General features: G+C 44.8%; 1 protein-coding gene across 2 annotated transcripts; it reads right to left on the bottom strand.

Annotated features, from left to right (window-relative positions):
• Positions 1–53: 53 nt before the first annotated feature.
• Positions 54–14,409, bottom strand: med14 (mediator complex subunit 14). 2 transcript variants are annotated; one of them, XM_068329907.1, is made up of 29 exons: positions 14,005–14,409; positions 13,642–13,668; positions 13,443–13,548; positions 13,165–13,338; positions 12,925–13,054; positions 12,672–12,800; positions 12,427–12,534; positions 11,451–11,583; positions 11,158–11,308; positions 10,939–11,050; positions 10,541–10,666; positions 9,985–10,063; positions 9,653–9,812; positions 9,371–9,565; positions 8,509–8,643; positions 8,321–8,397; positions 8,040–8,200; positions 6,106–6,252; positions 5,539–5,783; positions 5,074–5,343; positions 4,177–4,420; positions 3,629–3,751; positions 3,266–3,442; positions 2,932–3,170; positions 2,669–2,848; positions 1,829–1,936; positions 1,568–1,693; positions 1,210–1,399; positions 54–1,127 (listed from the first exon to the last, which is right to left on the bottom strand). In XM_068329907.1, the coding sequence occupies exons 1-29, from the start codon at positions 14,178–14,180 to the stop codon at positions 1,054–1,056; spliced, it is 4,302 nt and encodes a 1,433-aa protein (XP_068186008.1). In that variant the 5' UTR covers positions 14,181–14,409; the 3' UTR covers positions 54–1,053. The 2 variants fall into 2 exon arrangements, with proteins under 2 accessions (XP_068186008.1, XP_068186009.1); XM_068329908.1 differs by lacking the exon at positions 3,629–3,751.
• Positions 14,410–15,293: the final 884 nt, after the last annotated feature.

Here is a 15,293-nt window from a genome sequence, read left to right as displayed (position 1 = left end):
TGCTACTCAACAGACCACATAACGCATCAGTAATAATCAGAGATGGGACTTAAGAGGAAATACTTTAAAAGAAAAAAATGCAGGCAATGGCATAAACTAAAGCATACAGAAGATGAAACACTGCATGAAGGACAAGAACGGCATCCAAGTATTAAAGGGTGGAACAGGCCAAGGAACCCACCAGCAAGATATGAAAGCTGTTGAACAGTCATTGTACAGTAATTAACATAATGAAAGTCGGAGTTCATTCTGCATAATGACGTTTACTTTCCAATGTCATAAATATATGCAGCACAACTTCTATACTTTGGCTTCGTCAAATGTTTGAAGCAGGACATCAGCTCAGGTACAATATCGCTCGTCACATTTCATTGAATGATCTACTTCTGTACCGCCAAGTGATAGATTATCAGGGCACAAACCAATTCTGGGCTTGGTTTATTATAGGATGGCTCAAATCCTTCAATGAGGACTCCGCGTGGTCTAAATAAAATACAACTGGCTTATAAAGTCTGTCAGTTTTACAGTATCCAAAGTGAAAGTTTGAAATAATATCGCAGAGGAAACAAAGCAAAAAGACATTTAAATAGTGTGCTGTGTCACATAAAATATCCTGACGCTATAATTATGGTCTGGTATTAAAATGAAATTAAAATGAAAAAAATTCTCTTGCAAAAGTCTAACTCAACTACTTCTTTTTCAAAATTCAAATATACAACAATATACATATTTTGTAAACAATCTTAATTTTGAATAGAGAATCTTGTTTACAAGTGCATCTGGAGGAAAAAAATAAGATTTCTGTTTTTTGCATCAACTGCCATTCCACACTTGAGATATACCCCAACAATAAATCTCAGGGCTGGAGTCCATGACTTCATTTCTGTCCCTGCTGACGTGCGGCCAGCGGCCCACAGGCTGCGGTGCAGCAGACGTGTGCTGGATGCTGACATCAGTTCGTCTCTGGTTCTCCTTAGAGCTCATGGATGGACCTGTGTCTGTTCACCAAGGCTCTCTCGTTGGGTTCCAGTAAGGGCTCCAGCTTTGGGGTTTTTACTGACGGGTACCGGGGGGTAGTGTGAGGTTGGCCATCAGTTCGTGCACCGAGGCGAATATCGTACACTCACCTAAAGGAGAGGCAAAATATAGTGAGCGTTAGCAAAAGCACTTAGCAACAAGCTTTAAAAGACACATCACACAGCGTCTCACCGGGTCTAGCGGGGTGCAGCTCATTGAACCTCTTCAGGATGTTGGAGACCATGAGTGCTGCGGCCCCCGAGGAGCTGTGCTGCCGGGGGATGTCCGCCTGCTGGGTGAGCCATGTGGCCATGTCGTACACGATGGGCACGATGATGCTCACCGGCTCCTGGGGCACCGGGATACGCTGAGTCAGCTGCAGCTGAGAGGAGAGACCAACCACAGACAGTCAGGTGTGTGTGTGTGTGTGTGTGTGTGTGTGTGTGTGTGTGTGTGTGTGTGTGTGTGTGTGTGTGTGTGTGTGTGTGTGGACACATGGACCACATGTTCTGATGTGGAGAGCTAACAGCGAGGCTCTGCTGACACCTACAAAGAAAAGCATCTTGGACTTGAGCACCACGGCGATGGTTCCAGGAGGAGCGATCGGGGGGGCGCTGGGGGGGATGGTGAGACAGAACTGGACATTCCATTTGAGTTGTGCAGCCTGGTCAGGGAACTGAGGAGGAAGGCAAGATTGTGTTACAACCCTCGATTCAGAGAGGCAATTCTAATCATTTAAGTCAAAAATGTGAGCACATATTTAATGTTTAAACCGTCACTGAGAATTCCCATAGAACTGACTGCTACCTACCAGTTCCAGCTTCATGATGCGCACACAGTCACGCAGAATGTTAGTAGGAGCTCCCAGGAGCTTTGTGAAAGCATTGAGAGTGTTGTATTTGAATGGAGGACCAGCAACCTAGGAAGAGGACAAGACATGAGTGCAGATACTGTTGCTATGGGTGGTGTTCAAGAGCACCACAGAGAGGATGACTGTCAAATCTTAAAACTTTAAGACAACATTACTTAACATAGAAATTTAGATCATCATACACATAGAGCTCATTTTACCTCCAGAAAGTAGTGCATCCCTGGGATGCGCTTCAACAAAAATGTGTGCATCCCAACATGACGTTTATGCATCCCAAAACCAATAACAGAATATACGGTAGAAGCGTACGCAAGGATTGAGTTTAACCAATTGCACAATATAAAAACTAAACAATCTGTTAATTTTAATGATTTTATTTATAACATCACAACTGTTAAGTAAAAAGAAAAAAAGGATTAAAATTGTTATTTTCATCAAAATGTTAATACCTGGTAGTTATTATTAAAACAACAAAACAGTTTTAGAAGTAAAGAATTCATATATTCTCCAGTGGACACTGCACCAACCAGTGGTTTTTTTACATCTTTTTCGGAGGCATGGTGATAATGTAAGACTAAATCCTTGCTGCAGCATGTAAAACAACGTTGCGTTACCGTTTGGGCGATTTTAATGAGACTGAAATTTTTATATATATATATATATAAAATTTCCCATTTACTGGCCAAAATGTTAACAATTTTTGCACAAATATTTTAAAATGATGTATTTTATTTCACTGACATATAAAGTGGGGTTTAAAGCTCTGCTCCGTATACCCACCCTTGTCTCAAAGAACTTCTCCAGGACCTGGAGCTCCTCCTGGGACCAGGGACCAGCGTTCTCAGGGGTGACTTTGAGCTGCAGCGTCTGGTAGTTCTTTGGGTTGAGAGCCACGCGACACTTGAGGACATCCGTCTTGAACATGATCACCCCCGGCTCATTAGAGTTTACAATGGACAGCTGGGGGGGGGGTAGAAACACCATGAATACTGTGAGGGGAAACAGGCCTCTAAGAGCGTGAAGATACTGAGATCCATATTTACATTGGGCTCCTGCTGGATGATCCTCTGTAAGTGCCGCCTCATGATGACTGAACCCAGGAAGCGCTCCAGCGGGGAGCAGAGGTAGCTCCCCGCTAGGCCTGGCACCAGGCAGGGAGTGGGTGAGGGGAGCAGAAGCACATGCAAGGCATTGTGGGTGAGGATCGTAGGAATGGAGGCAGCCCAGGGCCGCTGAGGTAGCTTGCGAGGTGGAGGCATACTGGTGGGCATGACCTGTGAACCTGAACCAAAGACAGAGCACATCATTTAAAGTACCACCTCTTGTGTGTGACAGACTTTTGTCACCAGTGACACACTCGGAGGAAACGGTACTTACTGGTCCCAGCACGAGGAGAGTGGGGGTCAGGGATGGGTGAATGCAGCGATGGATTACCGGGGGACATGCCGTGGATCCGTGCTCCAGGAGAAGGCCCAGAGACCTGGGGGGAGCCGGCCCACTGGCCCCGGTGGCTGGGGGACACCATGGCGTACGGAGAGCTGGGGTCCAGAGCGCCTACAGGTGGATGAAAGTACAGCCATAAAAAACTCCACCATGAACACCGTCTGATGGCCGGGCCTTTGTGTGGCCGTCTATTAGTGGCCGCTAACGCCTACAGGTGCATTATGGGTATGTTCAGGTCAGCCCGCTCCAGCATCCGCCCACCAACAGGCCAGCATTCAGGGCCACCCTGCTGCTTACCGTGGGGACTGGCAAAGCTGGTCTGGCCCATGGCTATACCCAGAGAGGACGGAGACGGGGTGGGCCCGAAGGGGGAGGGCGCCCTCAGGGCTCCGCTAGGGGAGCCAGAGGTATGGATGTTCCCTGCACACACACATACCAAACGGCTCGTCAAGACTCTTGAGGTTGACAAGTTCTCCTCACACACACACACACACACACACACGCTCGTACACACGTGCTAAAGCAGGGTGGGAGGCAGCAGCCTCTGGCTGGTGGGCTGAGATGGGGGGGGTGGGAGGAGCAGAACTGAAGTCATGCTTTGTTCCCGCTGGGCACTGATGTGTATTTATGTCACATGAAAAGCATCTCATGGTTTCACAAACGTAAAACGGGCACAGAGCAGCTCTTCTCCATCAGGCAGGTGATGACGATAATGTGATGCGTTCAGAAATGATGAGCCGCTCTTAATCCCACACTAAAGGCTGATGAGCTGAGATGACGACGACACCAGAGTTCACTCACTCACACTTTAGTGGAAAAACACAACACATCCAGCTCACCCTTACCTGGGGACTGGGTAGGCATCATGGATGGTGAGGGGGTTACATTGGTGTGGTAATTGGGTGGCGGTGAAGTCAGAGGAGGGTAAACCCCCCCAGCACCTCCTCTCATCTGTGGCTGCTGCTGAGCCTGTAGCTGGTTCAGACTGTCCATCACGTCCACGCGCACTGGTGAGGGCGGGTTATCGTCCTCATTGACGGAGCGTCTCCGAGCGTCCTGATTACTGTCCACAAACATGTTCAGGAACGTCTAAAAAAAGGGAGGATAATTATTTAATTAACTATGCATAATTAATAACGGTAAAATCTGTATTACAACTAATTTCAGCTGTGCTTTGGAAATATCCTTCAAGTTCTTCAGACCATTTCAAAGAATTTAACTGAATAGTCTGGGATAAGAGCACCAGAAAATCTAAAAAGCTAACAAAATAACCTTAACGGATCATCAATCCATACAAAAACTACAGTGACAGAAGTAGAATTACTGCTCTGTGGCAGCATTCCTCCAAGAAACCGCTCAGACAGAAATATATTGCTGTGAAGTTGACTTTTTAGATATAATGCGCTGCTAGTTCACACTCTTGTCCTAAAAGTTATGTCAGAATTACAAATCTTTAATGAAGGCAGACATTTGTGCCAAATGTAATGAATTCCCTCAAGACGTTCCTGAGATACCAGGTGAGAATGGGTCAGACATGCAGTCGCTGTGACATCTAACCGCCTGAACCTGATCACTTCATCCTCGAAGACAAACAGTGTCAGATCTGAAGAAATTTCCTCAAGATATTCCTGGATTCTAACATTCAGACATCAAATAGTTTCATGATGTATGTGCAGCATTATTTTCAGAAAGAATCCTCATTTCCCCAATGCTACCACATAATGCCTTCCAGTCTGGTGTACCTTTAGTCCGGGGGCGGGGTAGAAGCCCTCTACAATCTTAGTGTTGTCAAAGAGGCTGTAGGCTCCGTCTCTGATGGCCACCACACCACGGCTGCGGCAGTAGATGTCGATGCAGTACATGTTTCGGAATGCCAGGCGGATGTGTGTGGCTGACTGGGGTAAGATGGAGAAGCACTGGTACGCCGTGTTGGTGCGCTGTGTCAGGCCCAGCATGGGGACTGTTGGGAGCTTGTTGATTGCATTCAAAGGGGCTTGTGTGTCAGAGAGCACCTGAAGAAGACGATACACACATCAGCCACCAAACACACTCACACTGAAGTACACGGTGCAGGATTTAAGGTACAGTGATCGCTGCATTGAGACCAGGTAGCCTCATCATTACGGTTACCTGAACACATTTATGACAACCTTACTGACTGTCCAAATGAAGAATTGATCAAATGTGTTGTTTCCAGTTTTGTGTACCTGCAGCAGCTGCATCACATTTGGACTCTTGTTGAACATCTCTTGGAGCTGATGGAGGATGATGTTGTGGCAGTTGGAGCAGCCGGAGTTTGGCCCCACGGTGCCCAAGGCCAGATGGAAGCGCTGGCTGCTGGAGTTCCACTGGATGGTGACGGAGCTACCCTTGGTGGAGCCGTAACACAACACCAGCTTACGGTAGTTATACAGCCGCACTTCTGAGAACAGGCTCAGGTAAGAAGGCAAGTCTGGGGGTCGGACAAGTCCCAACAGAAAGCTGGATTAGATCAGTGTTTCGTTCTGTGGACAAATAAACAACTTCCTTCCCGGTGATTATGAAATGCAGTATTTTCCGCACTATAAAAGCCTTTAATTTTGTCAAAAACCGACAGTGCACCTTATAGCCCAGTGCGTCTTATAGTACGGAAAATACTGTGCAAGACCAAACTTACATTTTTGTGTATTTGAAAGTAGATTTATCAGCTTCATCATATATTCAGAAATCCACTCAGTTACATTAAACCGTAACATGTAAGAGGTTTTCTCCTTTGCAGATGACCAAACACGTACCTGGCAGGGCACGAGAGAAGTGGAGAACACACTGGTAGAGCTGATTGATGGCGCTCCAGTCATTGAGGAACATCTCTACCACTTTACGCCCGCCCACCGGCTCCGACAGCGGGTTCTCATAGGTCAGATAAACATGCCGCGTAGACGCTGGTAGGGGTGAACACAGGACATCATTTTGCGTTTAACATGAAAACCATATTTTAAATAATATATACTATAATACAAGATCTTGTATTATATAATATAATACAAGATGTTGAAGCTGAATCAAACTCAACATCTGCTGAGGAGCCCACTAGACTTGCTATTGCTGCGACAGCAAAACAAACCCTGTTTTTGTCAAATGTAGATGTTGCACGTAGTTCTTCTTTTCCTTTGGGCTTTTCCCTTCAGGGGTCTCCACAGCCAATCAGTGTCCTCCATCTAACCCTGTCTTCTCATCCTCTTCTCTCACACCAACTACCTTCATGTCTTCCCTCATTACATCCATAAACCTCCTCTTTGGTCTTCCTCTAGGCCTCCTGCCTGGCAGTTCAGAACTCAGCATCCTTCTACCAATATATTCACTATCTCTCCTCTGGACATGTCCAAACCATCTCAGTCTGGCCTCTCTGACTTTATCTCCAGAACCTCTAACATGTGCTGTCCCTCTGATGTACTCATTCCTGATCCTATCCATCCTGGTCACTCCCAGAGAGAACCTCAGCATCTTCATCTCTGCTACCTCCAGCTCTGTCTCCTGTCTTTTCCTCAGGGACACTGTCTCTAGACCAAACAACACCGCTGGTCTCACCACAGTTTTGTACACCTTTCCTTTCATTTTAGCTGAAACTCTTCTATCACACATCACACCTGACACTTTCCTCTATCCCGTTCCATCCTGCCTGGACACGCTTCTTCACCTCTTTTCCACACTCTCCATTGCTCTGGACTGTTGACCCTAAGTACTTCAAATCCTCCACCTTCTTGATCTCTTCTCCCTGTAACCTCACTCTTCCACTTGGGTCCCTCTCATTCACACACATGTACTCTGTCTTACTGCGGCTAACCTTCATTCCTCTCCTTTCCAGGACAAACCTCCACCTCTCTAGCTTCTCCTCCACCTGTTCCCTGCTCTCACTACAGATCACAATGTCACCTGCAAACATCATAGTCCATGGAGATTCCTGTCTAACCTCATCTGTCAGCCTGTCCATCACCATAGCAACAAGAAGGAGCTCAGAGATGTTGCACGTAGTCATATATTTATAAAAAAAATAATATTGCCATACAAAACTCTTTCTCAATGTTGTTTTGTTGTTATTACAGAAGGAAATATGTTTGTGGTCTCACTAAAGCAAAAAACATTAGTGCACAAGTCACTGTTCTGCTTGACGCAGCTTTTCTGAGTCTGCATCTGAAAGACCGGTTCTCTAAGTAGCATGAGTGAGAGTCTGACCACACCGCCATTCCTCAGTCATCACGAGGAAGAGGTAATGTTTCTTTGTATGACGGGCAGCATAATGTCAGGCCCCTTTATAGAGGGGAGTCTAACCCCTCTCTGATGGTGACATGCTTAGTTCCAACCAATCCTGGCTGGCAGAATGCAATAGGAGCTTCTGATGAGGTCAAGCTGAGGGCATTCCCAAAGTGAGGCGCTCGCTCACGCTGCTCAGAAAACCACAGTTACACAAGAAACCTGAAGTTTTTAATGCCTCAGAATAAACCTTTGAAGATGCAACAGCGCACACAATCAGTCTGTGTGCAGTCAGGGTCCCGAAATACAGCTACAATATTTTTTATATGTGAACGTTTAACTAATGTAAAGTAACTATCCTGAATAGTTAACAAAAGATTCTTAAATTCTTACATTTTCCAGCAAATTCAGTGAAAATAAATTCATTCAGTTGGTGAATGTTTGCTCTTAAATGTTGGATCACTTCGGTGATGTGTACCTTGCTCTTTGCTGTGTGTGCTGTTGAGAGGACAGTTGGCTAACACCAGCTCAGCCACCCAGGTTCTGTTGTTCCTGCCCTGCAGCCTGAAGGTGCAGTCCAGTAGAGACCGCTCTAGAGCTCTCCTCGTCTCCTCTCCAACACCGCTACAAGGAGGAATCCTTCAGGATAAACACGACAACAGCTTGTCCATGGTGGTACGAACCAACTGTATCGTACTAGCTGCTGGCTGTCAGTGTGTGTGCACGCAGGAAGTTGATTCATGCGTTTGTGTATCTTACTTCAGCAGACGGATCGCATGGCTGCTGCCATCTCCCTCCACTTGGACGCCCTGGTTTGGGATCTCCATATTGGCCAGCTGCTCAGTGACACATTAGCCAGAAAAACATGAGCTGCAGTGCGAGACATTTACCGACACATCTAACACTAATGTCTATGAGGGATGCAAAGGTTCTACATTGTGACTCACCTCTGTTCTGAGACCAACGAAAGGCATGTTGGTGTCACACATTGCTACGACGTGAGCCAGCTCTTTGTTGAAGGCACACATTTCTCCAGATCGCTTCGGCTTTTTCGGCTCTGGATCCCCCTGATCCCCCGACATCTACAAAGAAAGAAATCGATCAGCCAACGTGTGTGTTTGTCTCGCAAAAGCTTCACGTTACAAGGTTGTATTATATTGGAGTGTAAACACAAACTACCTCGGAGGCAGAACAATTTATATTAATATTGTCACATTATTATCATTGCAGAATATGTCATTTATAATCACTAAATATAGTGTACTCATCATTTACATCAGGGGTGTCAAATTCATTTTCACCAAGGGTCACATCAGCATAACGGCTGTCCTCAAAGGGCCAGAGCTAATAAATGTAACTAAATGTAACATAAATGTAATGTTATATGTAAATACTCCTTAATGTTAAATAACTCTGAATTTATTACTTATTACATAACAGTTAGACAGAAAAATCTGTTTGTCTGTTTCTCTGTTCTAACATAAATCCTTTTAATTTGTCAGGTTATTAAACCCACAGAACTCCATCAACCAAGGATCAAACTATCAATCAATAAAGAAAAATAACATCAGACACAAGTTAGGACATTAAGTTTGTTCAAAATGGTTTTGTTAGAGATAAAATGGGCTGAATTACTGCATTATGGGAAATGCAGTACACTTTTGACCTGTTTATTTTGAGACACTCTGACCTTTTGTACTCTCGCAGGCCACATAAAATGATGGGGAGGGCCACATTTGGCCCCCGGGCCTTGAGTTTGACATGTGTGACTTACATGAACACGTGAGTGTTAACTAATGAAACAATGACCTTTCTCTTGGACCCCAGCCGGACCCCTCTCCCTGCTGCCGTATCCTGAACGAGTTGTTCGAGGTTGGGTTTGAAATGCTGCAGGAGTTGTGCACACACAGGTCCATCATCTCCCTCCAGCTGCGACACGGACAGGAAGGAGTACCTGTACTGTAGCGTCGTGGGACTGCTAGGCACTTCGTGCATTTCCACCACCTATGGACAAGGGAGGAAGATGAAGATGAAAAACGTACACACACACACACCCACAAACTTTAAGGATATATTGATTGACAAACTCACAATGTAGTACTGTGGAAGACGTGTGAGTTTAATGAACAGTTTGTGTTTAGACAAGCTGCCAACGGGGTGTGTGTCGGAGTTGGACAGGTGAAGGACGTCGGTACACAGAGTGGGAAGATGCTTCACAGACTGTCGACAGCGCTGCTCCCCCAACCAGAACCTGAACACAAAGAAAGAAGACTTCATAGCCATCAAAGTCCTCACCAGAGAGTCCACAGGCCAGTCACAGCACCTACGTAGCTGAGTGTTACGACCTACAGCTGCTACCAAATGAATGTACCGTAGCTGGTTTTGACAGGCTTCTGTTTGGAAAACTGAAAAGGTGAACTTACTTCAGCTGCTGGAGCCAAGACGTGATCCGCTTCATATCATCATTGATGGTCTTTTCAATGTCATCCAGCATAGATTGATCTAGAGAGACAACAAGATCTTTACGCTTACAGAGCCAATTACACTTCTTCTCCTTTGGGCGTGTCCCGTAAGGGGTCACTAGTGTGTCATACTATCTTCTGCATCCTCCTAACAACAACTGCCCTCATGTCTTCTTCACTACATCCATCCATTTTGGTCTTCCTCTTTCCTGGTAGCTCCATCCTCATCACCTTTTTTACCAACATCCTCACCATCTTCATTTCCTCCACCCCCAGCTCTACTTCCTGTCTTCTTTTCAGTGGTACTGTCTCTAATCTGTCCATCACAGCCAATTATACTAAACATTTAAATTCACGCCACGTAAAAAGCATAACTGTCCATCATTTATCTGTATTACTGGTGGAAAAGCTCAGTCCTTTACTGTAAAATGAACCCAGATCACAATATGAGCACATTAAAGAAGAGCATTACTAGTACTGACACACAAAACAAACGTTAATGTTTGACATTACTTACCTAACCCATACAACATGGGCTGGAACATTCCGGAGTGCAGGTCCACAAAAATGTGTAAGCACTCCGAGCGGCCACAGGGCTCAAGTATAGGAATAACCAGCGTGGGCAGAGCCGTCTCAATGAACGCTGGAATAAACAAGCACATGAGAGTGAATAACACCATTATCAACTCTGACAGAAGAGATCTCTGTGAGCTGGGGGAACTTTAACCACAGGGTTTTTCCAGGTTAAAATGATGTCTTCTGCCTCCTAAACAATGCCTTGTTTTCCAACGGCTGTTACTGACTGACAGGCACAAGGTCATGTCTGCTGGCGTGAACAACACTGACTTTCTGTGCATCTGAACTGGAACTAACCTTCACTGTTTGGATTTAGCTCATGAGAAGGTAAATACTTACAATTGTCACAGGGATTGCTGCCCTTCAGAATGGCTTTCAGCTCCTGCAGCTTCTGATGGGAACGTGCGTGCACACTGTCAATCAGAAGTTTCTCCACTGACAGATGGTCGATCTGAAGAGAAAAAGAAAAAGGTTGAGAAAACAAGCAGCGTGAGGTTTGTTCCGTAAGCCATACAGTTGTATTTTTTATACTGCATTGGAAACATGGATCTTCCTTACCTTCATAGCTCTTTCCATTAATTTTGAGTCACAGACAGGGAGAGGGGGCTCATGGGATATCTGCAGAGGCCTCGATACGTCTGATTCATCAATCTTTATGGTGACTTTATGTACCGACGCTGTACCTGTTTTCCTACCTAAAACCTGCTGGCTGGAGAAACACAGAAAAATTAGACTTTACAAAAACATTCCATCATTTTAAGGGCTCATTTATCAAAGTTTGTAAGTTGGTTTTTTTCCCTCAACATTTTGTTCTGGTACAGGAGTTTTTAGGAGAATTCATAAAGCCTTACTTCCACACAGCGAGTGTGAGGTATTTTGCAGGTACATATCTCTCTTCCTGCACTAAGTCTCCCCATCGCTCTCTAATAAGCATCAGCGTCTGAGAGTGGAGCACCTCCAGCTGCAGCGACAGACAGAAGGAGTCTGGACACAATGTGATTAAAGAAAACCACGTGGGAAACTATCACAAATGAAAGTACCACATCTTTAGATCAACATTCAAAGCACACACACACACACACGTATCTTTAAAACACAAAGTCACTACGCTGGTAAAAGGAGACCTGTGCCCAGCAGACTACCCCTCACATTGTGAGCTGCACAGCCAGTGCTTGTGGAGAAAAGACAGAGGAGATGTGTTCTATTTAGCATGGTGAGAAGAACATGCAGCCTTCACAAGCACGCTTGATTATGGTCTTTGATATGAATTCTAACAAGCTTTTGATTTTCTCTTTAGGTTGTTCTACAAACTGATGGGTGATGGAGCTTGAACTTTTGACACAGAGCTCACGCTGCATGACAGCAATGAAGACCCTTCATCAGCATTAGTCTGGTGTGTTTGACACAACTGGCCTTCATCATGCCAAATATCCAAGCAGTTCTAATAGCACCGAGTTAAAACTAGAATTTGGTTACAATTTTCCAAAATCAAAATTTTGTAGTACTGCAATGGAAGCCCCCAATGAATTCCATCCTGTGTGACCTGTATAACTAACCGGTTGCAAACAGAATTTCCCTTTATCCTTCAGGAATAACCAGTTGGATGGTTTGAGAACGATTGAAAAAAAAGGGATTAAGAAGAATGCAATCCTACAGATGTGTTTCTCCTTAGAGTGCTGAGTGTGTGACTGACCACTCAATCCATGCTCCGATGCCTCCCTACTGCAGCACTTTACATCATACTGGGATTAAAGCCAATTCATTTTTTATGCAAGTCATAAAGAAAATGCATGTGTGTACAAATACACAGAAGCAGAAAAAGGATACGCAGGCAGTTGTACATATCCTGGAGGGGCTTCTCATCTGCACACAGACGTGCCTGGACCAACTCGTGGATGAAGTTCACCTGCAAGCTGTGGACCAACGCTCGCCCATCTGTCAGTACAGAGACAGAAAGGGGCACAAATGAAGAGTGGTAATGGGGTGACACACTACTGGTTGACAGCGAATGGTAAAAAATGTTTAATGTACCCACTGTAGTGTGCAGTAGAGTGTATGAGTGTGCGCCTTACCTCCGGTTTCCTTGTCTTCAACCAGAATATCCAGCTTCAGCAACCTCCAGGGGATATCAGGGTCATCTCCCATCACAGTCAGGGTAGCCTCAAACTCCCCTTCCACACGAAACTTCACACGGCCATTAGCTTCAAATGCACACAAACGGAAACCATTCCAAGGATACGTTTCCTCATTTTCAATAATGCTGAACCCAAACTCTGAATGATCACAATGTCTATCATTAAACCAGTCATTACATATTCTACTTACCAACTGTGAGGTTTGCCAGCTGGGGCGGTAAGTCTGTGGTGACAAGGCGGTGTTGTAGAATTTGATTGAGCTGGCTCAGGGTGGTCTGCTTCTCTGACTTAGTGATGGGGTCAGGAGGAATGATTTTATCCTACACAAATAGAAAAAGATATTCAGCACAAATGAAACACAAGCATTTCAAGATACAAAGCTGTTTTTTTTCATGGAGTACATCATTATACATGACGTTAGCACACTTACTCGTATACATGTAGGTAAGCGTGGATATGACCCTGTGGTGAGAACATCAATAGCAAATGGGATGGCAAAGCTGGGTAAACGAGCGTGTACAAGGGCGTCTCTCGCCAGCGACGCCAGTCTATCTGCTGTATCCACAAACAGAATGGTCTGCTGGTCCAGGAAGCTGGAGATCATCTGGTGTAAAGACATCAGTGTCTGGTAACCACAAGGCAATTTACAGCACATAATATCTGAGTGTATGCAGTGATATTACGGTGATAGAATTACAGCCAACATACCGCACACTTCTCTACCTTCCCTGCATTGCTGGCCCATTTCACCAACGCCAGCAGACGCACAAAGAGCTGCCGAGTTCGACTGGCGAACTGGACAATCTCAATTTTCCTGGAGAGTAAACGTGATGTAAAATGATACAAAACTTAGAAACAGAAAGGACTGGATGGATATCATGTTAATAATGAATTCAAAGAGACATACCTTTCCATATCGGTTTTCCTTGGAAGTCTAAAAGATGAAACATTTAGTTAGTGATTTGCTTTATCCTAATACCTGCCCAAACCCCATGTGGTGGCTCACATGGTGACAGTTAACACATGGATTAACTGTTCTCTGTGCAGCTACAACATGATCATCCAAACCAAAGTTATATCTTAAGGATTTCAAACAGGAGCTGCTTAAGTTGCACATTAGATCCGTTAAAGCCCGGCGTTAAAATGACAGTGACATTCTATTGAATGGCTCTTTTACATTTTGTTTACATGTGGATGGAGGCTGTGTTTGTTAGCATTAGCTGGTTAGCTCAACGGCTGCGGCCTAGCGCCACCAAGTAGACTGACTTACAGCTCCGCCAGCAGGGTGATTTCATGGTAGGTCCTTTGGAGAAGAAATTCTATCAGCAGGCTCAATCGGACTCCCTGTGTGGCCGGGGCCCCAGGCGGCGGCGGCTGTGGGCCCGATACAACCGGCCCTCCGAGCGGGACGAGCTGCCCGTCGGGTCCGATCTGCACTGGAGCCATTTTAGTGACGGAGGCTAGCTAGCTACACGCTAAGCGCTACGGCGGAAACTCTGGAGCTGTAGAAGCGAACTCGGTGGGAAAACACTCCGGTTGAAGCCTCACATTTCTCTCACCACACGAGTGTCTTAGCATGCACTCGTTTTCACTAGTCAGAAATAAACTCTGTAGATACAGTGACTGTAGTCACTCATTACGAAGGAGGCTCACTGCCGCTCAGCCGCCATCTTTGCTGTCGGGACGCGTTCACGTCCGGTCGGACAGAAAACACAGAGCGGAGCCCTGAGGAGGAGAGTCGCTGCCTGTCCGCCAGTCAGCGTGTTATTAGAAATATTATGTCTCATTTTTAGTAAAAAAAAATTATAATTTCAATTTTTTTTAATCAAAAATTCAACTCTATCATAAAGTATATTCTTCACACAACTGTTTATTCAGATTTTATATCAGTTTTAACCTGTTTAATTGCATAGTGACGACTGTTACTCAAACGCATCCCTTTAACAGAACGTTATTCATTTTGTCTCATAGACATCAGGCTGTAAAATGTTATTTTCCAGAGAAAAACTCTAAAACCATTTGCAAATTTCTCATGAAAAGTAGCTGTCACATCAATGGTATGTCGTGTCTTTTCTATCTAGGATTATTCTGCAAAAAATTTCCCATTCAAGCAAACTGCTTTGCTAAAAGTGTCGAAAACTCATATGTCCAGTTTTACATATGTTCAATGCAGTCACGTTTTCACTTATAGAGTCGATTCGATCTCTTAAACAGTCACTATATTTTGCACTGCCCTGCAATAAATAAATGTTCTGCATTTCATTAATAGCTTCTACTCAGTCAGAGGTCGATCAGAGAATTTCTCAGATTTTAGATTCCGCAGCGGCTGGAGCTGGAAAACATTCGGAAAAGGTTCTCAAGAAATTGTGTTCAGTTCCACGATAGTCAGTCTACATCCATTATGTTTCATAAACACAAAACTGAACTGATTATTTAACAGGCATATGAATCAACATATTATATACAGTATTTTCTGCACTATAAGGCACACTGGACTATAAGTCAGAGTTTGTCATTAGTCTGAAGCACATGTGTCAAACTCAAGACCAAAGAGAGTGA

This window comes from Antennarius striatus, chromosome 12 (assembly GCF_040054535.1).
Source record: "Antennarius striatus isolate MH-2024 chromosome 12, ASM4005453v1, whole genome shotgun sequence".
Taxonomy (NCBI): domain Eukaryota; kingdom Metazoa; phylum Chordata; class Actinopteri; order Lophiiformes; family Antennariidae; genus Antennarius; species Antennarius striatus.
Note: the sequence above shows the minus strand (reverse complement) of the source record. Positions and strands in the feature narration are given on the sequence as shown.